At 50.2% G+C, this 24859-nt stretch overlaps 2 protein-coding genes across 3 annotated transcripts in view; both read left to right on the top strand.

The window, feature by feature from the left end:
* CAPN5 (calpain 5) overlaps positions 1-24859 on the top strand; it is a 64861-nt gene that overhangs the window by 27029 nt on the left and 12973 nt on the right. Inside the window, exons 3-5 of one of the 2 annotated variants that reach the window (XM_074168826.1) lie at positions 13550-13681; positions 23943-24151; positions 24614-24806. In XM_074168826.1, coding sequence (XP_074024927.1) covers positions 13550-13681; positions 23943-24151; positions 24614-24806 — 534 coding nt within the window. The remainder of the gene's footprint in view (positions 1-13549; positions 13682-23942; positions 24152-24613; positions 24807-24859) is intronic. The other variant, XM_074168818.1, reaches the window with a different exon arrangement.
* OMP (olfactory marker protein) lies at positions 18298-18777 on the top strand. The gene has a single exon (XM_074168838.1). The coding sequence runs from the start codon at positions 18298-18300 to the stop codon at positions 18775-18777; it is 480 nt and encodes a 159-aa protein (XP_074024939.1).

Raw genomic sequence — 24859 nt, 5'->3', positions numbered from 1 at the left:
TCCCCAGTGTATAACGCAGGCTGGGAAGCTGGCAAAAACACAAGGGTGAAGATAATGGGGAAGACAGAGGTTAAGTTCTTGCAGGGCTTTGCTCTGAGAGCTCACCCGAAGCAGGCACACGGAGGCAATTAAAATGCTAATGCTCATTGGGAGCAATAACCTTCTGGTGTCCCACCTGGACCTTTTTCTGCCAGAAATACTAACCTCTGGCACCTGCGCCCTAGGGATGTCTTTCCTCAGCTTTTTGCAGCTTTTGGCCTGTCTTGCTCAGTTTTGGTTCTACCAAGAGGATGCTCATGGTTAGCATTGATGCTGTGGCTCCTCTGTGCTGCTGGATGGACTGAGGGACCATTTCCTCCGAGCGGAGTCTGTTATCTGTCCGTGATCCATCACGGGAGTCGGAGTCCTTCCAGACCTTTGTGCTTCTCAGCTTAAGAATTTATGAGCTGCTCGCCTGTTAATTTATCTGCCGTTTTCTGTAAAGCCTGGAGCTGATTGCGAGTCTGCTCACTCCTTGCCAGGAAAGAATTTGGTCACCATTTAATACAATCTCTGAATTGACCTTGTTTTTACATTTTTAAGCCATTTACAGGCTCCCCCCGTCCCTTCCCCTCAAGGGTGGACAAGATAATTTTTGCAATTATTTATGCTTATTTTTAAAAGGTCTCTCCTCTCATTGACCGTGATGCTGATGCTGCCTGTGTTCTAGCAGATGTCAGCAGATCTTGCCAGGGCCACGGCCCCATGGTGCCAGGCAAACACGCTCTCCCCCTTTGCCCCAAGGAGGATGGGGGGTGATAAGCTGCCCGGCATTGAGTATGGCTCACTGCAGCCCTTCGATAAGAAATTAGCCAGACAGTCTGCTCCGTCCTCAGCATCGGAAGGACATAGCCTTAAAGGCAAAAGCAACAGTAAAATCAGTGGATTAGATTCATTGCCTGCTTCTTAATGCAACTGCGCATCAGTGTCTAGAAATTAGTGTATTGATAATGGGGAAGAGCATAACGATAGCAGAGGGTGTCGCAGAAAGGAGCCCTGGGCATCTGCTGCCCTCTGAGCTCCATGGCTGGGAATGGTGCAAATCCTCCTGGATTTGGGTCTGGGATGATAGAGGGGCACATACAATCTGTGGAGCAGGTACTGAGCTACTTATGCCCTGCATCAGCCCAAGCTTTTAATCTTGGTGCAAGCTGGGAGGTTCTGCACCACCCGCGAGCTTGGATTTTTGGGAGTATGGGATTTTGGGGCGATTTGCCTGTGTTAAGGCAAGCTTGGTCCTGCTGGAAGAAGTGCCTTTCGCCAAAGCCCTTGCAAAGTCCCCTTGCAAAGACTCAGTCAGGCACGGTGGCTGCTTCTTTCAGAAGGAAAATTAAACATGAGGTGCGGTAAAACCCCTGCGGCAAGAAGTGGTTAAAGACAGAAACAAACGGGAGGAAGCATTGCTGGGAGGACACCAGCCCCGGAGCCACACTGGCTCTGCAGAAAAGGAGCCGTTTCCTTGGTCTGGCAAATTCGAAGCCAGAGGGAACCGATGTCAATGTGTCGGCTGGTTTCTCTGTGAGGAAAGGTCACGGCACTTCCTTGAATTAACTCCCCGTTGAACTGACCTTGACCTGCTTCCTCTAAGCACCATTCAGTTGTGTTTTTCCAGGAGAGGAAAATCCACGTTGGATCTGAATCACTTGCTGTAAAGACCAGTCCCCGCCTCAGGATTTGCTTTTTTTTTTTTTTTTTTTGTGAATTGGCTTAGCTTCAGCGTACACCCCTGGGATCTTGGGTGCTTCTGCATTTAGCAGCCTACCAATATCTGAAGGGAGCCTACAGGAGAGCCGGAGAGGGACTCTTTGTCAGGAAGTGTAGTGGCAGGACAAGGAGTAACGGTTTTAAATTGGAAGAGGGGAGATTTAGATTAGATATTAGAAAGAAATTCTTTGCTGTGAGGGTGGTGAAGCACTGGAACAGGTTGCCCAGGGAAGTTGTGGCTGCCCCATCCCTGGAAGTGTTTAAGGCCAGGCTGGACGGGGCTTTGAGCAACCTGCTCTAGTGGGAGGTGTCCCTGCCCATGGCAGGGGAGTTGGAACCAGATGATCTTTAAGGTCCCTTCCAACTCTAACCATTCCATGATTCTATGATTTCTGTTCCCTTTAAATATATGGTAACCCTGTATGCATATGCGATTGGGGCAGAGGGATACCTACACCTGTAAAGAAGCAGGTAAAAACCCTCTCTCCATCGTCTTTCCTTCTTGCCTCGCTCCAGTCCAGGAGCATCGATGGGTTGACCGGGGATGCATAAATGCAGCCAGCGTCTGTCTTTGTAAACACCCCAGGGCAAGGGCTTGTCCTTTTTGTGCTGCCAAATGACTGACAGCGTCTGAATTATTTGTAGGGAGCATTAAATTCTCTCTTTATTTTTAATAATAAAAACTCAACACAATTTGACAGCAAGTGGAATGGCACCATTTTTCCTCTGATATATTTAATTGAACACAGAGAGTGTGTAAATACTGCCCCAAAGCCCTGCAAAGATTCGAAGCCTGTTTCCGCGGCAGGATGAAAGGTGCATTGCAGGGAAGCGTGGTTGGGTGGGATTTTTGCCCTAAACGAAGGCACTTGGAGCAATGCGATCATTTAGACCTATGTGTGCTGAAACACTGTGCAACGGCAGGGATGAATTCCTTGGGATGATCCTGCCCATCTTGGCCCTCCTACTCAGCACAGGAGAGACATGGACCTGTTGGAATGGGTCCAGAGGAGGCCACGAAGATGATCAGAGGGCTGGAGCTCCTCTGCTGTGAGGACAGGCTGAGAGAGTTGGGGGGGGTTCAGCCTGGAGAAGAGAAGGCTCCAGGGAGACCTTAGAACCACTTCCAGTCCCTAAAGGGGCTCCAGGAGAGATGGGGAGGGACTCTTGATCAGGGAGGGGAGCCATAGGCCGAGGGGGAAGAGTTTTAAACTGAAAGAAGGGAGATTTAGATGAGATCTCCAGAAGAAATTCTTTGCTGTGAGGGTGGTGAGACCCTGGCCCAGGTTGCCCAGGGAAGCTGTGGCTGCCCCATCCCTGGAAGTGTTCAAGGCCAGGTTGGACGGGGCTTTGAGCAACCTGGTCTGGTGGGAGGTGTCCCTGCCCATGGCATGGGGGTTGGAACTAGATGGTATTTAAGATCTCTTCCAATTCTAACCATTCTATGATTCTATTCATGCTGGTGGCCATCCCTGCACTCTGTCTCACTGCCACATGTGGCTGTAGGGACCCGATGCTCAACTCCCTGCTGTGTCCCTATGGACAAATCAGTCTTGAACTGGGGCACTCGGGGGAGTGGAGGATAATGAAAAGCATCCTTGAGAAAGAACAGAAAGCCTTTAGGTGTTGGCAGTGCCCTGGAACAGAACACAAGCACTCGGTAATTGAGCTTGCCAGGATCAAGCCTGCACAATGGGGTGCCCACCTGTGTGATCTGTTGACCCTTTTGCATCCTCATCTGGAGGCTTATCTCTATGAAAACCCACCAATAGGTCCCTTTTAGACTATCCTTTGGTGTAGAAAGCAAGGCCAAAAGCAGCACCCCAGGGTGATGCTCTCATGGGCATTTTGCCAGATGCTGTGGCTTCACCTCCTTTTTTGGCCCTGGCTTCTCAGGTGCCCTAAAGGAGATCGGTGCTCCAGACACCGTTCCCAGTCCCTGTGGAGCAAGGGCAAGCTGACATCAGCCCTTGAGGCCAGTGGTGTCTCACTCAGATTTCACAAGAAGAAATCAGGTCAGCAAGGGCGAGCTGAAGCATCTGTCCCCTTCAGGTGATAGCTGGGGCCAGCAGAAGCTCTGTTGACCAACTTGGCAAGAGACTGCAGCTTGGGAGGGGTGACCTGTGTGTTCACATAGAGATGAAACAAGCATCCCAAATCTTTAATATTACTGGGACTTTGGGAAGAAGTCACAGTTCAGTGATGCATTTCTCCCAGTTCCCCTCCAAGAAGGAAAAGGGTGGACAAATCATCCTAGTGGAGTGGTGATGGATGGTTAAAGGTTGACCGTGGTCTGATACAAATACCACTGATAGAGTTATGTAAGAATTAATGATGGAAAATGTAAACAGAGTGCTTAATAACTGGAGAAACTGGCTAAAAGTCTAACTATACACATGTTTATCTTGTATACACCCCATGTTAACCATGTAGTGAGCTTGTGTGGAGAACCTCTGCTACCCATTGCTGGGAGAGCTTGGGCATGTTCCTATCTTGGAGCTGCTGCTGCTGTATTAGCATCGTTGTGTCTTTCAGTAAACTGGCAGCAAAATGAGGATGAGTTGAAGGCTTCAAAGTCCAGCCTGGAAATGCTGCATATTGCCTGTGTCGTTGGGAAAGTCGAGCAGGTCAGGAGGAAATCACCACAGGGGAAAGTGATGTTACAGAGGAGAGATTAAGCTTGCTTGGGTTTGGCAGCTCTGTGAACTCTTGCAGTTTCATAACTCAAGCCCATGGTCTCATGGGAAGATCCCCACTGGTTGTTAAATACAGGCTTCATCCTTTTTGGGGAAACCCCCCTTGGAGGTGCCAGCCAGCGCTGGCTAATGCTGGGTGCTTGCAGCCATCCCTGCTGCCAAACTCCACTTCCTTCTCTTGACAGTGGCAGGAGCTCAGCCTTTTCCTGGTGGCTGAAAATTGAATCATTTTCTCTAAATAATGCCTCTTTTTGTCCATTGTCCCAGCTTACAGAAGCTCATGAGTCCCCATTTCTAGACAATGGTTTTCTCATAAAGCAGGTTTCTCTGTAAAGCTACACCCAGGGTATGAATAACCAGAATAGGTGTGGGCTGGAAGTCATTTATTTAAATGGCTTAAACTCATCATAACCTCTTCATCATCATTGTGCAGTCGGGTGTTAATTTGTACCGCGGTGGGGTCAAGTCCCGGTCTTGGATGGAGGTGCTGCTGTGCTATAAAAATGACACAGTCACAAACCAAAGGGCAATTCCTCACCCTGGGGCGGTATGGCCCAAGAGGGTGTGGGAGGTTTCCCTGTGGAAAAGTAGTGAGGAGGTTTTGATCTGAGATACGTACAGTGGAGGGTGGAGGTCATTTTCCTTTACAGCTTCGGGTTCTTTCTTTTCCCATCAATAACTTGGCTCTTAGGATAATTAAAAAAAAAAAAAAAAAAAGAAGAAAACACAACAAAACCTCTGCATGATTTATGTTCCTAAATCCTGTTTTAGAAGATTGGCTTTCAGTAAGACGCAGGAATTGGGATTCAGGAAGGGCAGCAGCCATGATGCCAAACCTGAATTATGTCACTTGGAGGCAGAAATGCTTGGATGCAGCCGAGCTCGTGTCCACATCAGCTCGCTCCAGGATTTCACAATAGCTCTGTGATGAGTGGGTGGTTTTGGACCATTCCTCCCGAAATACTGTGGCTTCTCACAGCAAGGCTTCCTTGAATAGGTTCCTCCCTTCCCACCAACATGTCCCCACCACCATATCCTACAGGATGGGGACTGATGGCTCAAAAATAGTGCAAGCTGTGGAACATCCTTATGGCTCATGCTGTGGTTCATGGTCCCTCACTTGTACCAACATGACTGCGAATGTCCCCAAGAACAAGTTTGAGGCCTGATGCAGACAGTTTCAGGCCACCTCTTCTAGGTGAGGTTAGAGCCTAGAACTAGAGGTGCTGGCACAACTGAGGGAGCAGTGTGCCTTGGCGAGAGGACAGACTTTGGAGGGTGGGTGTGTTTTAAACCCACGATGCTTCCAAACCAGGGTTGTTCCTCACCCTGTGAGTCCTTAGCACCATCCCAAGGAAGCTTGGTCAAGGGAGGTCCATAGGAGAGCTCAGGGCTGGGATGTGATGGAGGATGGGGGAACTTGGGAGTAAGTGGCCAGCAGCAGTGCGCTGAATGTGAGGGGCATATCCATCAGAGGGTGTTAAAGTTAAAACAGCCATGGGAGGTTTTTTTGTTTCTCCTCCTCCACCTCTTTGGTGTACCTCCCTAGAGCTCGCACCTACACATACTAAGATTTAAGGGAAGGACATCCAGGTGGAGCCATCCCTGGAAGATGCTGCCTTTGCTCGGTGTCCTCTCCTTCGCTTTGCGGGACTGTAGTTGTGCACGCTCATAAGGGTCAGGCTGGCTCAGGTGATGCAGCATGAAAAGGAGCCAGGTGATGTCGTTTCCATAAAGGAACGATGGCTTGTGTGGTGACCAGACTACACTGGGACTTGAAACCAAGAGGGGCCACTTCTGCCTCTGGCTGGGGTAACCTGGAGCATGTCCTCTCACTGCTCTGAGCATCCCACCCCCCAGTTTGTCAGTGAGGCATGTGAAGACCTTCCTGCTTCAGAGCTCAGATCTGCCGATCCCAGGGCTGTCAGCATCCAGGGATTATTTTTTTCTTAGTGGTTCTACAACCAGACACATCAAAACAACTCGCTGTGGTGGCCTCTGCATCGGTCCTGTCTGGGTGGAGACTGAAGAAGTCCTGGGCTGGGTAATGGTGAGGCCTTCCAAGAGTGCGTCCCTGGAGAGTGTGGGTGGGAGGAACGGGAACGGCGGGTCCGAGGTCTCTGCACTTGTCCCAGTCTCCTTCCCATCCTTCTCCCTCACCGACTGCTCCCGGCGAGGTGCAGGGTGTTGCATCTCACCATGTCTCACTGCTTTAACAGAGACCTCTTGGGTGCCTTTGTACTTTGGATATCGCAGAAGATAAAACCACAGAGGGACCCGTCGAGGCTGCTAAACCTGCAAATTGACCTCTAGATCTTGTTTGCCACCGTCCTCGCTCTTTCTGGTGCCAAAACAAACGGCCCAACCAGTGTCAAAGGGCTGGTGGGGAGTGTATTTTTTTGATGTCGTCCGTTAACAAGCAGGTCCTGTTTGCTGTGGGTGGAGGGTCCAACGCCCTTTGCATGGGGTGGGGGCTGATAACAGATACGCATTGTGTATACGTTGGGATACTCTGGGTGGAAGCGTTCAAGACCAGGCTGGATGGGGCTTTGAGCAACCTGCTCTAGTGGAAGGTGTCCCTGCCCATGGCAGGGGGGTTGGAAGTAGATGATCTTTAAGGTCCCTTCCGACTCCAACCATTCTATGATTCTATGATTTTTTCGAGTCTGAGTGAAAGCGTTGCTCCCGAAACAGCCAGGCTCTGCCATGCGATTAGACTAGTCTGCTCCTTGCAAAATCTCGTTAGCAAAAACCAGACCTGGCGTGCAGCAGATGCTGTAGCTCACATGGTTATTTCCACCCCCACCCCCACCCCACCCCCCTTCCCTTAGCTCTTTCCCCTCCCCGCAGCTGGCTTGACATGATCCAGGTCCCCGGTGAACCTACAGCTCAGAAATCTGCACTGGGAAATGCTTGCGAGAAGACAGGCACGAATTAAAAAGCCAATTAGAGGGTGATTTGCTCTTTACTACCCTGTGTGGAATGGGACTTGCTGGGGAAGACGAGGATGGTGTTTTCTGGTTTAAATGCATTTGGGAGGAAAAGTGTGTGTTTTGGGGGAAAGAGTACCGAAGGGGAGAGCATAGCAAAAGCCCCCGTGCTTTTTGGTGGGAAGCAAAATTGCACCACCAAAAGTGCAAGATAATTGCACTAATTGGGCCTTCTATTTCCTTAATGGACTTCAATAACCCAAAGCCAGAGGGAACAAACTGGCACAGGTCCATTCTTGGGCTCCCTTAAGCCAGACGTGGTACCTCTTTGATCAGCCTCTCATTGAGAGGGACCTCTAAGTCCTCTCCCAGCCCCAGCTCTGATTTCCACCCCTGTCCCACATCCCTTGCAGGAGGAAGGATGTGGGAAGGAGTATATGAATCACCAGAACTTCGAATCACTAGTTTGGCCCTCCCTGTGTTATCAGGCTGTATCTTTTCATAGGGCCATCCGCGCAGGCTTTCTCTAATTTGTTTCTCTATTTTGTTGCCTGGAGCTCAGAGGCCATTTCAGCAGCCACTTTTAGGGAGGGCAAAATCATCTCTGATGGTGCTTAGGATCCTTGGGATCCTCCAAGATAGGTTCACCTTAGGGGTGAAGAGGCATGGATGGCTCTCTTGGCCAAAGCAGAGTTAAGAGCAACACAACAAAGGTTCCCTGCAGCCATAGCTTTTGGGTTTCCCTCCTATTCCTTGCTGTTCACCATCTGTGTTCAGACTAGGAGCAGCCATGACCCGGGAGCTGGCTGCTGTGAGACAAAGTACGGGACGATCTTGCTGTTTGCTGAAGCCCTGGGTGCCATGGGGTTGGTTTGAGCTGGTTCTGTGGTGGCTGATGCCTGAACCCAGAAGGTCCTGTGTGTGGGTGTGCTGCCCTCTTCTCTCGGGGTCATGGTGCTGGGAGGGTGACGTGGTGTTTGCTTTTGGGAGAAGCACCTGCCTGGGTAAATGTTACTGCTCCCCTGGTTTCTCTCTGCTGCACGCGTGGGAGGGGAGGAAACCAAGGTGATGACCTCCTGTGATGAGAACATCCCTGCTGCTCTCCTCCCCTTGCACATACAAACCCCAGGCCCTGTAATTCAGTCTGGCCGCAGAACAAGCTCTTATCTCTTTCTGCTCTGTCCACAGGAAAAGGGAAACTAAGTTCAATGCTTTTTTTTTTTGGCTTTTTTTGACCTAGTTCCCACTGGTCTCTAGTTCACCACCCACCACTGCATGTGGGCATGGTGCTTCATGGCTCTGAGTGTACTTTGCACCCTGAAGGTGCTGCATTGCATGCCGAAGCCCCACAGTGAAGGGAAGGAATTCCCCACCCCCCTCCATGAAGTCCTGGGGGGAATTTCATCCTTGCTGAAGCCTTGGTCCCTTGCTCCCACCCCAGTGGAGGTACAACACTCAGGGAATGTCATCCCTGCAGATTGAGGGCCACACATTTTGACCAGGGCCAAAATGTGTGAGTGGGAGCTGAGCAGCTTCAATGGGGACTTGTAGAATCCGAGTAATTTTATATTGGGAAGCTCCAGTCCAGGGGATTTGGGAAACCTCAGAAGGTTTTGCTGGGGAGACTGACCCATATATGAGTTTTACCCTGGTGGGACGATCTCTGCAGCGTTAGAGCAAGGAGGCAATGCTGCCTTCCCCTGTGCAAGTGCAGGAAGATTATTAAGGGACTGGAGCATCTGACACAAGGAGAGGCTGAGAGAGCTGGGACTCTTCTATCTGGAGAAGGGAAGGCTCAGGGGGATCTTATCCATGTTTATAAAAACCCGATGACAGGGAATGAAGAAGACAGAACCAGACTTGTCAGTGGTGCCCAGTGACAGGACAAGAGACAGTGAGCACAAACTGTAAAACAGGAAAATCCATTTAAACATGAAAAAACACATTTTTGCTGTGAAGGTGGTCTAAACACTGGTACGGGTTGCCCAGGGAGGTTGTGGAGTCTCCGTCCCTGGAGATATTCAAAACCCAACTGGACATGGTTCTGGGCAACTTGCTCTAGCTGACCCTGCTTTGAGTAGGTGGGATGGACTGGATGATCTCCAGAAGTTCCTTCTAGCCACATTGATTTGGTGAGTCTGTGCTTAGGATGACTGGGAGTCCACTGGGACCAAGCTTAGTCCTAAAGCTTGAGGGTCCTGCATGGTCCTTCTGCAGGGAAGCATGACTGTCCCTCTCTGCCCTTCAGGGTGGACTCCTGGGAAGACTCACTGAGCATTTTGGGACTTGCACAAGTTTTGTGCAGAACTCAGATGGTGTTTCCTTCCCGCCGGGCATGTATATCGTGTTGGGCTTATCCTCGTGCAAAGCATCACTCCTTCTCCAAGGCCTGATGCATCTCCAGGCACCAGACATGAAAGATCCTCAAGGATCAAGGGAGAGGCTGTCACCCCCTGCCACAGCAGGGGATTGTGGTATTTAGCAGCCTTCATGCTCCTAGGAAACTTCCAACTCAGCTGCAAACTGCCATGAGGTTTTGCATATTGTGAGGGAAGGAGGTTAAGAAGTCCATGGGCTGCTGAGTTGTAAAGCAAGTGTGTGCTTTCAGCCACAACCACGCTGGACCAAAAGCACCTTGAAACGGCACATCCAAGTGTGCACCTGAATGGGAAACGCCTACTGCAGCATCCGAAGAGCTGCCTGAATGAATCGTTCAGTAACGATATGCCCTTAGGGACCCATCTGCATTAGTGGGAAGAGAAGCTGAGTCAAGTGAGGAATGTGTTTTGCAGAGGGAACCTGCCCTGGCGTGAGCATTTCCAGCTGTGGCACCTTAGTTGCTGCCATGGGTCTGAGAGAGTAGGGTCTCTCTCAGGCAACCCAGGCAACCCCAGGCAACGCTACAGGCTTGGGGAAGAGTGGCTGGAAAGCTGCCCAGCAGAAAAGGACCTGGGGGTGTTGGTGGACAGCTGGCTTAACATGAGCCAGCCGTGTGCCCAGGTGGCCAAGAAGGCCAACGGCATCCTGGCCTTTATCAGGAATAACGTGGCCAGCAGGAGTAGGGAAGTGATCGTGCCTCTGTATTGGGCACTGGTGAGGCCTCACCTCGAGTGCTGTGTTCAGTTCTGGGCCCCTCACTACAGGAAGGACATTGAGCTGCTGGAGCATGTCCAGAGGAGAGCCACCAAGCTGGTGAGGGGTCTAGAGAACCCTCATATGAGGAGAGGTTGAGGGAACTGGGCATGTTTAGTTTGGAGAAGAGGAGGCTGAGGGGGGACCTCATTGCCCTCTACAACCACCTGAAAGGAGGTTGTAGAGAGGTGAGTGTTGGCCTCTTCTCCCAAGGGAATAATGACAGGACCAGAGGAAATGGTCTGAAGTTGCGGCAGGGGAGGTTTAGATTAGATATTAGGAAGAATTACTTTACTGAGAGGGTGGTCAGGCACTGGAACAGCCTGCCCAGGGAGGTGGTGGAGTCGCCATCCCTGGAGGTATTTAAGAAACGTGTAGACAAGGCACTTCAGGGCACGCTCTACGAGATTGTTGGTTTGTGTCTGTGGGTGGTGTGGTGTGTGGTTGTGGGTGTTTGTTTTCATTTGGTTTCAGTGTTTGGTGTTCTGGGATTTTTTTTTTTTTGGTTTTTTTTTTTTTTTTGTTGGTTAGACTCAATGATCTCAAAGGTCCCATCCAACAAAAAATATTCTGTGATTCTGTGATTCTGTCTAAATGAGCTGCTGTGCCAGGGCAGGCTGCTCTTTTGATGAGTACATAGGGCTTCCCTCTATTTAAATGAGCAATCAGGGGGGTTTAATTTGCGGACTCTTTCCTGGTGATGGGGAGATCACAGCTAACTGGCAGCTCTGCTCTTAGGAAAGGTCTCTGAGCATCTGACACCCTCTACCCTATGCTAATTTCTGCCAAGCAGGATGTGTTTTTCATGCTTTCACATTCTCCCCTGTCTTTGCAATACCAAGAGACTCATTTTTTGTACACTGCAGATTCACTCAAGGGTAGAAGGGGCAGCTGTGGTCCTCAAATGGGGCAAACACAGTGCCTTTGCCCACCAGAGCAGGATAGCTAAGAGCTGATCTTGCAGACATCCCCATCACCAACAGACAGGTCGGATGCATCCCCTGCTGCTGGGTGCTTCCTCGGTGCTACGGAAGAGGAGTCAAACCCCACCGCTCCTCTCGCATCCCTCTCTGCACTCGTCCATGCTGAGAAGCACAGGTGGCTCTTACCTCCGGTGGCTGTCAGCTTGCCTCCCTCTAGTGCTTATCCCAACCTCCTGCAATGCCAGCAGCTGGGAGGGGATTAGTCCTCTCCCTTGGCTGTGATCCCTGCCCAGTTTGTGTCTGAATCATAGAATCATAGAATTGTCTAGGTTGGAAGGGACATTTAAGATCATCTAGTCCAACCGTCAACCTAACTGATAAAAACCCATCACTAAACCATGTCTCTAAGCTCTATGTCAACCCATCTTTTAAATCCCTCCAGGGATGGTGCCTCAACCACTTCCCTGGGCAGCCCATTCCAAGGCTTAATAACCCTTTCCTTGTAAAAATTTTTCCTAATATCCAATCTGAACCTCACCGGGCACAACCTGAGGTCATTTCCTCTTGTCCCATCGCCTGTTCCTTGGGAGAAGAGACCAACCGCCCCCTCTCTACACCCTCTTTTCAGGTAGTTGTAGAGAGCGAGAAGGTCTCCTCTCAGTCTCCTTTTCTCCAGGCTGAACAGCCCCAGCTCCCTCAGCCGCTCCTCACAAGACTTTTTCTCCAGACCCCTCACCAGCTTTGTTGCCCTTCTCTGGACCTGCTCCAGCCCCTCAATGTCTTTTTTGTGGTAAGGGGACCAAAACTGGAGACAGTACTTGAGGTGGGGCTTAGGTGATTTTTTGAGATGTACAGTGCTGGCTGGGTTAGGTGGGAAGAGCAGAAGGTGCTTACAAAGCAGTGATTCCTTTTCCTCCCCGTGATGGGCAGAGGCAATGCAAGTTCTGTTGTGCAAAGTTTGGGGGGGACATGTTACTGTGGGTGCAGCCAGCCTGAAAAACTGGGAGGTGGGGGGGAAGAGGGAAAATCTGCTTCTCCTTTCCCCCCTTCAAACTAAATGTGATAAGAATAGGGAAAAGATTTTCACAGCTCTTCGTCTGTCCCATCTGCTCCCAGCCTCCAGCTGGACATGATCTTCCAAACTGGATTGATTGGGAAAAAACATATAAAAAAATAAAGCAGTGTTTCACATGAAGCTTGCTCAACACCTTCTGTTATTTAAGTGCTTTCTTGGCCAGGCTCTAAGAGGGAGCAAGAATAACAGAGGGCAGCCTGGCAGGAACTGGGCAGAGGAAAGGCAATGTGGTAGGTGCCTGAGTGGTTGGAGGGATGATCTCACCTCCTAGTTGCCTCCTACCCAAGTTTCTCCATTCATGGGGCCCATGCACAATCCACCATGCTGGTTTTGGTGTCAGAATGAGCATTTAATCCTCCTGGCCCAGCTGCAAAGCCACCAGATTTTCTTCATCTGCTGTGCTAATAACTAGAAGGACAGGCCTCCTGCTTGAGGACACTTGGCTTCTTGCAACCATGGCCGAGGCCTGCATCTGTGTTGAGCTTTCCTGGGTGAAGTCTCTGATTTAGGCACTGTGATTCCTCATCTAAATGCCTGGTTCTGCCCTACTCCTGCAGGGTTTTATTTTTGGATGGATCTACAAGTTCCAGTATGGGAGGCAGTGGGTTTGGGTGCTGCTCTCATGCTCTCCAGAGCAAAATAAGAGAGGGAGAAGTTTGTAAAGCAGACACGGAGTAGAGAGAGCTGAAAGGCTTATGAGAAATAACATCGTGGACTTAGAAGAGGGGATGGCTCACTAGGGCTGTAATGGTGTGAAGAAGTACCTTTATCACCAGGGATAAATAGAGCAAAGCTGTGCTGATGCTGGAACAGAATAGGGAGTAGGTCTTGCTTCACTTCGGCAGTGATGCTGCCCATGTCCTGGTGAGAGCAGAAGGCAGGACAGGGTCCTCCTGCCACCGGCATGATGAGTGAGGCCATCGTAAAGCTGCAGGTGGGATTTAAATGGAGCCTGAAGAAGAAAGAGATTTTCCTTTGCCAAGGAGCCTTGCTCCCGATATCTCTGTCTCCTCGCTTACCCAGCGTGTCTGTTTTTCTCCCGTCCCACAGGAAATCTGCGATGATCCGCACCTCTTTGTGGATGGGATCAGCTCCCATGACTTACACCAGGGCCAGGTCGGGAACTGCTGGTTCGTGGCTGCCTGCTCTTCCTTGGCATCCCGGGAGTCTCTGTGGCAGAAGGTAAGCAGCTCCCCATGCCAGGGGAAAGATTGTCTTCAACACCTTGGCTTTGTGTTGTGTCTGTCCAGCTCAGAAACTGGTTCTTCAGGGTTGCCTCAGGTCCTGAAAAACTGTTCATGTGCAAAAACCTCCCGTGAAGGACTATCTTTCAAGGGGACGTCAGTCATCATGACTGCAGTCACATCATGCTCAAGCCAAACCCTTGGCTGATTTCGCCTTAACCAAGTGAATCAAGTCCTGTCCTGTCCTCCAGATCCCAAATCTGACCCTCTCCACTCCAAAATAACTTAAAAAACAACAAAACTAACAAAATCCATGATGCTCAGCTGCAGCATTTGGCCCCATTCCCGTGTTCCCATGGTGTTACCTCTCTTTGGCTGCTCAGTGTGTACACACATTGGCAATGAGACACCTTGTGCTTGGGCAGGTAGGGCGATTTGAGGGTATTAGTATCTCTCCTAAGCCGCTTCTTCCCCAAAGCATCCATCCCTGGCACGTCCTATGGCTGGATTTCACCATGTAGCAGTGCTCCTTCCAGTGTGGGGTCCAAAGGGACTGTGTTGCAGGCCAGAAAGCCATGAAAGGGCTTCACCAGGGCAAGGGCGGGTAGACCAAGGGAGCAACCACAGAGGTACAGGGGGGAAGAAGGTCCTCAGTGCCACATCCTTGGACAGTCTCTGCCCGTCCCTGCCATGTCCTCAGCTGCAGAAGAGGTCAAGCCTGTGAAAACCAAGACCAACATGGGCTTCAGTCCCTGGTGCAGGCGTGTCTCATTGTAGGACAAAAGACCAACAAGTTGCAAGCACCTTTTCCTAGATTTTACTGCAAAAAGCAGCCACCAAAGTCCTACAGTATGTGCAGACAGTGTCACCTGCTTCACCCACAGCCTCCCACTGCAACGGATCCACAAGGTCCAAATATTCCCTCCACCCTACTCCTTTGCATTGTCTCTGTGTGCTGAGATACTCCCCGTCTCTGCTGCCTGTGGGTTTTGCGATCACAAATGCAAAGCTCAGCCTTGGGAATTGGTGGTTGTTGCAGCATCCCCATTTTCTTTGTTAAAATCAAGTCTTTTCTTTATATGGGAATGGGATAGCTGTTGTTGGCTTCCAGATAAGCGTTTTCTTCCCATCGTGGCTGTGGTGACTGTTGTGGGTCGCATTACAGGTGTGGTGCAAGGGGTTGTTTAGCTCCTTCCTCTGCATCGACGTCTCCCAAGGGAGAGCGGGCGAGTTGTCTTCCCTCCTCACCATTCACTTCCAGCCCTGCCCTGGGAAATGCCAACCCAACAGAAGCCGAGTCCCTTTGGACACCTCATTATTTCAGGTTGCCAATGGCGTTGCTTTTCCTCCCTTGGCAATGCAGCTCTGGGTGTTTGTGACTTCTCATTTTCCATGTCCTGAGCTCTCAGAGGCTCGTCTTTACCTGCCGACTCTTTCTTTCAGAAAGGCTCGTTTTCTGGCAAAAGCAAAAGCTGCAGCCCTCTCCCCAAGCCTTCCCTCCCGGTCGTTTGCTGTGGTGTTCACTACATGGCTCTGGTCAGCCATGCTTCAGCATATCCCTGCTTTTGGAGACCTCCAAATTAGGTGGGACCTTTCCTCATACTTTGCAAGGTTCTTTGAGGGCTTATGATGAAATGCAAGGAGTAAGCGTGGCTATAAACTGCAGCAGCAACTTTTAAAGCAAAGTGGGAGATGTCAAATGCACAGATTAACCCCCTGGTCCAAAGAGACACCAGCTCAGCTGGATGTGCTGGGATTAGAGTGTGGTTCTTGCCAAATGTCTCAGATCCCTTTGTTGGCCGAGAAATAATGGACCTCTTGGTCCTTGATACTGTCACACATGCAATTGTGATAACATTGCTGAAGGTGCCTGTTGCTCCTTGGCTCTCAGGCATATCTACACATAGGACCCAATGCCTACAGGGCAAACCTCTTCTCCTGACCAGTCAATATGCTGATGTAAGCAACAGTTGAGAGTACGAACAAGGCAGCAAAACACTGGGGTTTTAAATCTAATTTTAGTGTCATTAGGTACCAAAACGTCTCTGATTCATGGTCCAGGAGGAGCTGAAAGATACTGATGTGGGTTTTAATATCACAGAAATATCAGTAGAGGGATCTTGGCCCAGGTCTCCCATTGCTCCTAGAAAATGTAATCCTGATTTACACCAGGATGTAACTTCATCTCTGTGTGTCCCTTGCTCCACTGCACACAGCAAAACCCTTTCTCAAGTGTGGGGAGGGGGAATAACTTCAAAAGAATAGAACAGGCCAGCCACATCCCTGTGTATCCCAAGAGATTATTTTGTTCACATGGTTTCTTGCACCTCACCCCAAGGCTCCCTCCATGTCCCCCCTTCCCATTAAGCCTGTGGTGTGTGAGCCACTGAGTGGGAATGGGGGACTGGAAGTTAATTTAGAGCTGGTTTCTATTTTTCTGACTCTTGGTTGGCCCTACATGGCTTTAGGTGTGGTCTGGCTCTGTAGCACTCTTTCTGTGACCCTTCAGAGGTGTCTAGCTCTTATGAAAAGAAATTAAGGCCTTGAAATGGGGGAATTCAAGTGATTTCCAGCAGAGCTTTGTCCTAAAGGGTTGTCTGGTTCTATAACCTGTTCTCCCACAGGTTGCACTGGTATTGCTCAACAAGCGAGGGACAGGGGCCAGACTCTGAAGCCAAGTAGTTCAGACAACCTGCATCTCCACCACCTAGCCTGGTCTCCTGCCCCCTCAGTTGCTTCCAGAGCACAGGGCAGTCTTGGATGGGATGGCATGAGCAGATGACTCTGAGGCCACCCACCTCCCAAAGTCCATTTTGCTTAGGTCTTCTACAACCTGGAGTTAGTTATTGCTCTCTGAGGGGAACTCAAAGGCTGATCTCGTGCCTCAATGTCACAGATGGAAATACTTGACATGGTTATGATTTAGCAGCAATTCAATATTTATTAATGATTTGAGGTATATCAAGAGGTTGAATTTCAGCAACACTTAATCATTAACTGATTTACAGATTTACAAAGTGTTTTAAGACAATAATTGAACAGCTATATAGGCTAGACATTTGCCTAAGAGGTGTCCCGACTCAGGGGAGATGCTGACCTCAGCCCGCTGTGATCCAGAAAAGCTCAAAGGGTCTTTACTAGAATCACTACTTATAGTATTCGAGATAATTGACTTTTGTCAGGTACTTTTCCACTTCAGCCCAGCTCAGACAATGGACTATTCCGGTGCTTTCCACCAGTTATGCAAGCCCAGGACTTGCTAGGACTTGGGGTCCTGGTATCCCGCGCTCTGTGACCACCATCCATATGTTGTCAGGAGTGATCAATTGTAGTTATTATTTTCAAACAGTAGGAGCCATGGGAACCAGGTACACTAAGGGGTTGCCGTAGTGTTCTAGTCTGTTGCTCTCTGCCTTTTCTCTCTTTCATGTTAGACCATGATGTATCGTTCTGGTCCATTGTATTATTATGTGGCCCAGGTGGGGAGGGAATCATCCCCAGAAGAAGATAGTGGCAGACCGAAGCAAGCCTGATGGAGGCCATCAAGATGGTCTGGAGCACAGGACATATGAGGAGAGGCTGAGAGAAGTGGGTTTATGCATCCAGGAAGGGGGAAGGTGAAGGTGGACCTTATTGTTGTCTGCAGCTCCTTAATGGGAGGGTGTAGACAAGATGGAGCTAGACTCTTGCTGGGGGTGCACAGTCACAAGACAAAAGACAACAGCACAAGCTACAGCTCATCCTCAGCATGAGCATGGTCAGAAACTGGAACAGGGTCCCGAAGAGTCTGAGGGATCTCCATCCATGGAGATACTAAAAGATAGACTGGAAAAAGCGCTGAACAACCTGAAGTAAGTCCCACTTTGAGCAGCAGGCTGGACCAAACCCCTCCAGAGTCTCCTTCCAACCTGAAAAGAGGTTGTAGAGAGGTGAGTGTTGGTCTCTTCTCCCAAGTAACAAGCAAATAGGACATGAGGAAATGTCCTCAAGTTACGCCAGGGGAGATTTAGGATGGATATTAGGAAAAATGTCTTCACTGAAAGGGTTATCAAGCATTGGAACAGGCTGGCCAGGGAAGTGGTGGAATCGCCATCCCTGGAGGTATTTAAAAGATGGGTAGATGTGGTGCTGAGGGACATGGGTTAGTGATGCTTTTTGTCAGTGTGACGTTGATGGTTGGACTAGATGATCTGAAAGGTCCTTCCCAACATAGACGATTCTATGATTCTATGAATTATTCTGTGAGCCTACACTCGGAGAAAACCACTGCCACCCAGACCTGCCGGGTGGCATCCCTGGCTGCACGCCTTCGTTTCGGGATAACGAGCTGCGGTTGTCAGGGAGGTTGCCAGGGAGGCTGACATCAGACATCCCTTCCCTATAGATTTTTTGTGCACAGCTGCAGCACCATCAGTTCCTAATCTGCAAACGAGGCGGGAGGGCACCCAGAGGAAGCCCCGGGGGGTGTTTTGCGTCACCGGCCCAGGTTGCCTAGCACCGCTGGGACCGTGGAGAGGGGGCACCAGCTCCGGGGGCTTGGAGGCATTTTCCCCCTGCGTGTCCTGTTTGAGAGCCAGACGTTGCTGAGGACGTAGCAGAGGAGCAACCGAGGTGATGGCAGCCGCGGCAGGGATGCTCGAGCTGCCCTTCGTCCGCGATGACCAGCTCACCCGTTGCATGCGACTGCGGTTCCAGAGCCTGCAGCAAAAAAACGTCAGGCCCCAGGACGGCGAGAAGCTGCTGCGTCCCAACGAGCACGTCTACCGAGTGGATTTCATCCGGCAGCACAACCTGCGCTTCCTCCGCTGGAACATCCAGCTGGAGAGACCTGGAAAGGTCACGGTGACCGGCACCTCCCAGCACTGGACTCCTGATCTCACCCATCTTATGAACCGGCAGCTGCTGGAGCCGGTGGGCATCTTCTGGAAGAAGCCAGGGGCCAAGGAGGTGGAGTGCAACGAGGCGGATGCCCAGGAATTTGGGGAGCGGATAGCGGAGTTAGCCCAGATCCGCAAGGTGATGTATTTCCTCCTTGCTTTCGCCGACGGCCTCGAACCAGCTCAGCTGAAGGGCTCCATCGTTTTTAAAGCCTGATCCCCTCTTTCTCAGCCCTTCTTGCTCCAGCTGTGCTTTTGTCTTCATTTTTCTTTCTCGCAGTTCAGCTTTTACACAGTTCTTTTACTTTTTTATGAGGGATGGTGTCACGGAAAAGTGGAGGATAGCTTGGCACTTCTGGAGCCCCTCAGCCCTGCAAAACATTCCCCATACCTTCCTTCCTCATACTCCATCTCAACGATGGGGAGGAGGGGGCCACGAGCTTGCTGCTGCATTTGCCTAGAGTCTCAGACTGCATGCTTGTGAATTCAGCAGGGATCCACCAGGTCTGACTGGCACAGGGTCTTGCCAGAGTGGAAATACGAGGCTGCCCTAAGCCCTCCAACTGTGTCACCTGCACACCAAAAGCCTGATGGAAAAATAAGAAATAGCCATGCTAGAAACAGGAGAGAACCTGGAGAGAGACCTGGGTTCCAGTTTCCATCCTATCCCTCAAAAAGGGAGGGATTGTTTGCCATGGAGTGCTACTCCTTGTGAGGATGCTGACTGCTTGCACCCTGCTATGACTGTGGCTGCTTGGTGTTTCTGAAGACCAGTCCTGTGGAGGTTCATCTCGCCGTGAAGCTCTAGTACCTTTGGACATGCCGTACTCTGCAGATTGCAAACCCACTGGACAAACTGGTGCAGGGAGGTTGGACCACCCTTTTTTTCCTGACAGCCACCACTGTTCCTTGCTGGGGGTCACTGTGGGGAGGCGTAACTCCAGCACGCTGCTCACCTAGAGATTGTTGGTCCTGAGATGGGTTGGAGCATGTGTGTGCAGAGCCAGACAAGTGAGCCAGCAGCTCAGAGCAGGCTGTAGGTCTGAGCCAGCATTGTGTCCCCAGCAGCAAAAACAATTCATGCGTTGCTGTGGCCTTAAAGCACCCATGAATATATTTATTCTGAAGCACCTCTAGAGAGCCATGAGGCTGCAGAGTGCTTTGCAAACCACAGAGCAGGAACCTGCTGCTGCTGTCCCCCAAAAGCAGTATCTCCTGCTCTCTACAGGTGCTGAGGCAGGGAATGGTGTCTGGGTGGCCATGGGAGCAGAGAGGGGAGACGGTACTTTTGCAAGTCTAGGAGCAGGAGGGCGTTTTGTGCCTGGCTTGTCCCATGACTCTGAATAAACTGCTAACTTTGGTTCTTCCCTTTTTTCTCCACCGAAAGTACTTTAGTGAACCTTCTTGAGACCCACAGACAGAAATGTCCTTTGAAAGAGTCAAGTATTATTACAATCGGTCCTTTGCTAAGGTTGCACTCAAATGTGGGTGAGTGCTCCTCAGGGTATAGTTTGAGATTTTCCTGAGATGTGTAAGGAGAGGGCAGTGATGGGAAAGCCAGGACAAGGTGACTCTGTACCCATGGCCTGCTGACGGGTGCGGACCATTCCCAAAAGAGTCCAACCTCTTTTTCCAGGCCTCCAGAGATGCAGACTCCATGCCCTCTCCAGCCCAACAATAGTGTATAAAATGATATGCACAAGCTATGCCAGGCAGAAAGGAGAAGGAAAGCAGGAAGATCAGCTGCTGGCTGGAGAGATGGTAGGAGCTTTGAGTCTTGCCCGCAACCAAAGCTCAGCAACCACCGAATCATGCAGCCGTGCCATGGGCATTGCCAGAGAAATTGATGTCTTTTGTTGGACCCCAAGAAATGCTGGGCTCAGTGAGGAGAGATAAAAGTGGATGCATCCCTGCTTGGCCATGGTATGGACCCGCTGTGGGCCAAACCCACTTCTAGGGTCCTGGGAGACTTTCCCATAGGAGACCCCTCCTTGTACATTGCAGAGCAGAGCTCCTAACTACAAACCACATTAGACCCAATAACAGGAGCTGCATCCAATGGGACTTTTGCATACCAGGTCTCACAATATGCCATTGCTATGTTGCTGGTTGCTGGGGTAGAGTTCTTGCTGCAGATACCTCGCTGGGTATTGATGTACCACGGTAAATAAAAGCCTAGTCAACAGGGTTCCCCTTAAGGACTGAGGCTGTGCGTGTCTTCTTCATGCTCTTCTTGGAAGCTGCCCCAATCCTGCAAGCAATAAAGCAACATCCACCAGTTTTCAAGTCACTGTTGGTATTTTGGAGCACCTATTTATCTTCTGTAAAAAGTAAAATGAATATTTACCTTCTTTTCCAGTGGTGTGAAAGGCTTAATGGAGCATTTAGCAGTTTGTGTGCTTTGGGGAGGGGTTTGAAGCTGGCCAGAGGAGGGGAAACAATCCTCAGGTGGATCTTCCTTTCCACCAGAGCTGGGGGTGGGAGGTGAGTGGGGCAGTGCGGTCTCTCTGCTGCAGGGAAGATGAGCCTCTTTATACCAGTCACTGAAACTCTCCCTACACAGTTCCCAGGGGAATTTCATCCTGGTTCAGCAAATTGGCACAGCTGGGTCCCTCCCTCCCCTTCCTGAGCTGGCAAGTTCCCAGCAGAAGAGCCTCTGCTTGGAGAAATCACTTCCTTCTAATCGGGAACATTTCTCCAGGGTCACAGGTGACTTTTCTCTTAATTAGCCATTCCTAAGAAAAATGAGACAAGTTCTAAGCCAGTTTAGGGAAATGTTACAAATTAAATCTGGAACCTGGTGTTTCTTGGCTCCCAATTTATCTGAGCCCTTTCACTGTAAATTTGTCCCACTAAAGGGTCTTACAGCTCCAGATTTTGGGAGCCCCCTAAGCAAAAAGCAGCACAGTTGGGTGAATGAGGAGAGCTGGTCTCCACTGCCTTGGAATCACACAACCAAGTTGAGTCCAAGATTCAATGGGACCTTGTGATGGGTGGTCCATGGCATACTGTCCAGCATCCAATGAGGAGGGATGGAGATATCTGGGCAGGTTTCCTGAGAGTGGGTGGGAGCCATGGACCTCAGTCACATGATGATCTCCTTGAGGGATCTGGGCTGTAGCTACTCCTAGGGTTTGTAGATGTGCCCCAGGATAATCCTTTAGGAAATATGCAGTGTCAGGTCACGGGCAGGGGTTATGTCTTGAAGTGTGGTGGCCCTATAGGCACCACATCTAGAGCTGCCACCTCTCCCCTACAGCCAGGGGAGTCACAGACACCTTGGCCAGGGGACGAAGCAACTGGTGGGATCCTTGGCCTGGGTAGGCTGCTGTGCTCTGGGAGGAGCCGGGGGAGGAAGCTGATGTTTGAGCTCACACCTTGCTCTTTGGCAGGTTGAGGACAGATTGGGCTCTGGAGATGGGGCTCCTCTTACTTCCCCTTGGGTTGATGTAGAAACACAACCAGTCCTTGCTCCTGGATCCTGATCTGCATGAAGGCTGACCGCTTCTTCAGTGGCAGAGGATGTTTTCAGTGCTGCCCCCAAATGAAGGGATGGAAGAGGACGGTGGTGACCGGTATCTCCTGCCACCACTGACAGCAATGGCAAGTCTCAGAACCAGCCAGCTGGAAGCTGTCACTACCAGCTCTGGCTGACAGGCTGCCTCTAATCAATCCCATAATCATTTCTAAGCCTGCATTAATAGCAAGTTGATTAGCAAAATGGTCCTCTATGACAATTCATTAGGATGAGCTCCAGTCAGGAGGGAATCGATGGGCACTGATGGAGGGCTGTCTGACCTTCCCTGGCGCTGTCCCAGAGGAAGTCTAGGGCATTGTTGTCAGCACTTCTGGAAATCGCCAAACCCTCCAAAAGTACTTCTTTTTCATTGCTCTGTCTACTCTGCTTCTATTGATCCAGACAACTCAAGTGCCAGTGAGCTCGCAAGGCTGATGGCATCATTAATATTTCAGTGTAGGAGCAATAAAAGCCCTGAGCTGGATCGTTGCTGGTAGCTGAGGAGTTGGGGGGCTCTCCAGAGACAGGGCTCTCTGCAGGGTTATGGCTTCATGATGGCAGCACAAGGCTCTGGCAGCTGGACAAGGGCCAAGGCACGGTGCAGAGGGTCTCACCGTGGCCCGGGACTTCCTGAAGAGCCTCTTTCAATGCAATGTGGCTGTGTCCCATCCTATTCCACCCCAACACTTGCAGCTGTCTCCGCAGGACAGGGTTTATTTGGTGTATCAGAACATAATTTTCCCCATGGGCCCATTGGGCGTTTTTCCTTGCTTAGGTCATGATGCTTTGGGAGCAGGTAAGTAAAGAAGCAAAGGTGTGGACAGTTGGTCACATTACTGCATCTAAATTGGTCAGTACTTCTAGCAACTATCAACTACACGTGGCCTCACAGCCCACCCTGGCCATGAAGTAAAACCAAGTTGCCTTCACCCTCAACTAAAGCTATGCTGTGGTGGAATGGTTCCTTGCTGTGTGCCTCTATGTCTTGGCTTTAAATAAAATGCAGATCCTCCTAGTTATAGCATCTGCATATGGCTGTGCCCATTTCTGTCCCAACTGTGGAGTAGATTTTCCATCCAAAATTAAGCTGGTGGTGCCTGCAGCCATGAAGGACTATGGACTTTGGCAGTTACCCTTCATTTGTGCCTTGTCCCACTGGCAGTACAGATGGCAGTGACACCAAACCTGTGCTCCCTCAGCCCCTTGGCTGCTCCAGGGTTTCTTTCACCCCAGGTGCTCTTTTCCTTCTTTCAGCAAGTCACTTCCCCCTGCTTGGATGAGTATGGTAGCTCTTGACATGGACGAATGGGGACCTTGTGGGGATGAGGATCTCGCTTTTCCCACTTTTATTTATCGGAGTAGATGTACACAGCGTGTCTGGTTTCTGTTTATTACCACCAGGTAGATAAATACAACACTTGCTTTTGGGCCAGCCAAGACACACCAGAATCAATTAAGAGGATCAAAGAAGGGATCCTCTCTTAGTGGTACCCTATTGGCACGAAAATGAACAAAATGTGGTCATAATAATAACCATCCCTGGTCACAGTAAGGACTCTTCTGCTCCCGTAGCCTGTCTATAGCAGTAGATGGCAGCAGATTTCCAGGGTAGAATTATAAGAAAGAGGATGGGGATCTTTAACTCCATCTTTTAAGGCACAATGAAGTCTAAGCTATTCCAGTATATGTTAATCTAGTCTGCATTGGAGGAACCAGGTCCAAAATCTGTTCCCAACAGGCTGTAAGCAAGTCCATCCTTGTCATACTCTTCCTTGTGTTTGATGTTGTCTGTATTACATCCAGGATGAGAGTCAAACCCAACAAAAAAGGGAATAACCTAGGTGCACATGCCTCCTCTCTTGCAGGTCATCCCGGACTGGAAGGAGCAGGAGTGGAACCCTGAGAAACCTGAGAGCTACGCGGGGATCTTCCACTTCCAATTCTGGCGTTTTGGTCAGTGGCTGGATGTGGTGATAGATGACCGCCTGCCCACACTCCACAACCAGCTCATCTACTGCCACTCCAACTCCAGGAACGAGTTCTGGTGCGCCTTGGTGGAGAAAGCTTATGCCAAGTAGGTACCCAGGCAGTTGCAGAACAAACTGGGATCTGGGCAACCTGTTTTTCCTCTCTGTTCATTCATCAGTTGGTTTGCACCAGTGGAAAGAACAGCTTTCCTGGGGAGGAGTAGGACATATCTCAAACAGACAGAAAGTGTAAGAAAAAAAGACATTCTCTAGCCTTTATTTACCCTCAAAGCAAAATATCCTCCAATTCCACATTTGTTTTAAGTAACAAGTAACCTACCTAGGGATTTAAGTAACCTACCCTAGGGATTTCAGGTTCCTTTACTTTGTCCCGTGACAGAAAGAGTGCTGCAAGCAGCATGGGTCTTATTTTTCACCTTAGTTTTCTGTCCTCACCCACTGAAAGCTTTTTTACAAATCTCTGTTCTCCAGGCTGCCACAAGAATTCTCCCAGACCCCTTAAAATGTCAAGTCCGTGTTGTTGTGCCATCACCATCACCCTCTTTCAGGTTGTCAGGTTGTTATGAGGCTCTGGATGGAGGTAACACAGCTGATGCCCTGGTAGACTTTACTGGTGGGGTCTCTGAACCTATTGACCTGACTGAAGGGGACTACATTGCTGATGAAGCCAAGCGAAACCTCCTCTTCGAGCGCGTGTTGAAGGTGCACAACCGAGGAGGCCTCATCAGCTGCTCTATCAAAGTAAGCAACATGGCTGGTATGGTCACGGTGTCATGGGAATAGGCATTTTAGGA

This window comes from Numenius arquata, chromosome 1 (genome assembly GCF_964106895.1).
Source record: "Numenius arquata chromosome 1, bNumArq3.hap1.1, whole genome shotgun sequence".
In the NCBI taxonomy this organism is placed as follows: domain Eukaryota; kingdom Metazoa; phylum Chordata; class Aves; order Charadriiformes; family Scolopacidae; genus Numenius; species Numenius arquata.
Note: the sequence above shows the minus strand (reverse complement) of the source record. Positions and strands in the feature narration are given on the sequence as shown.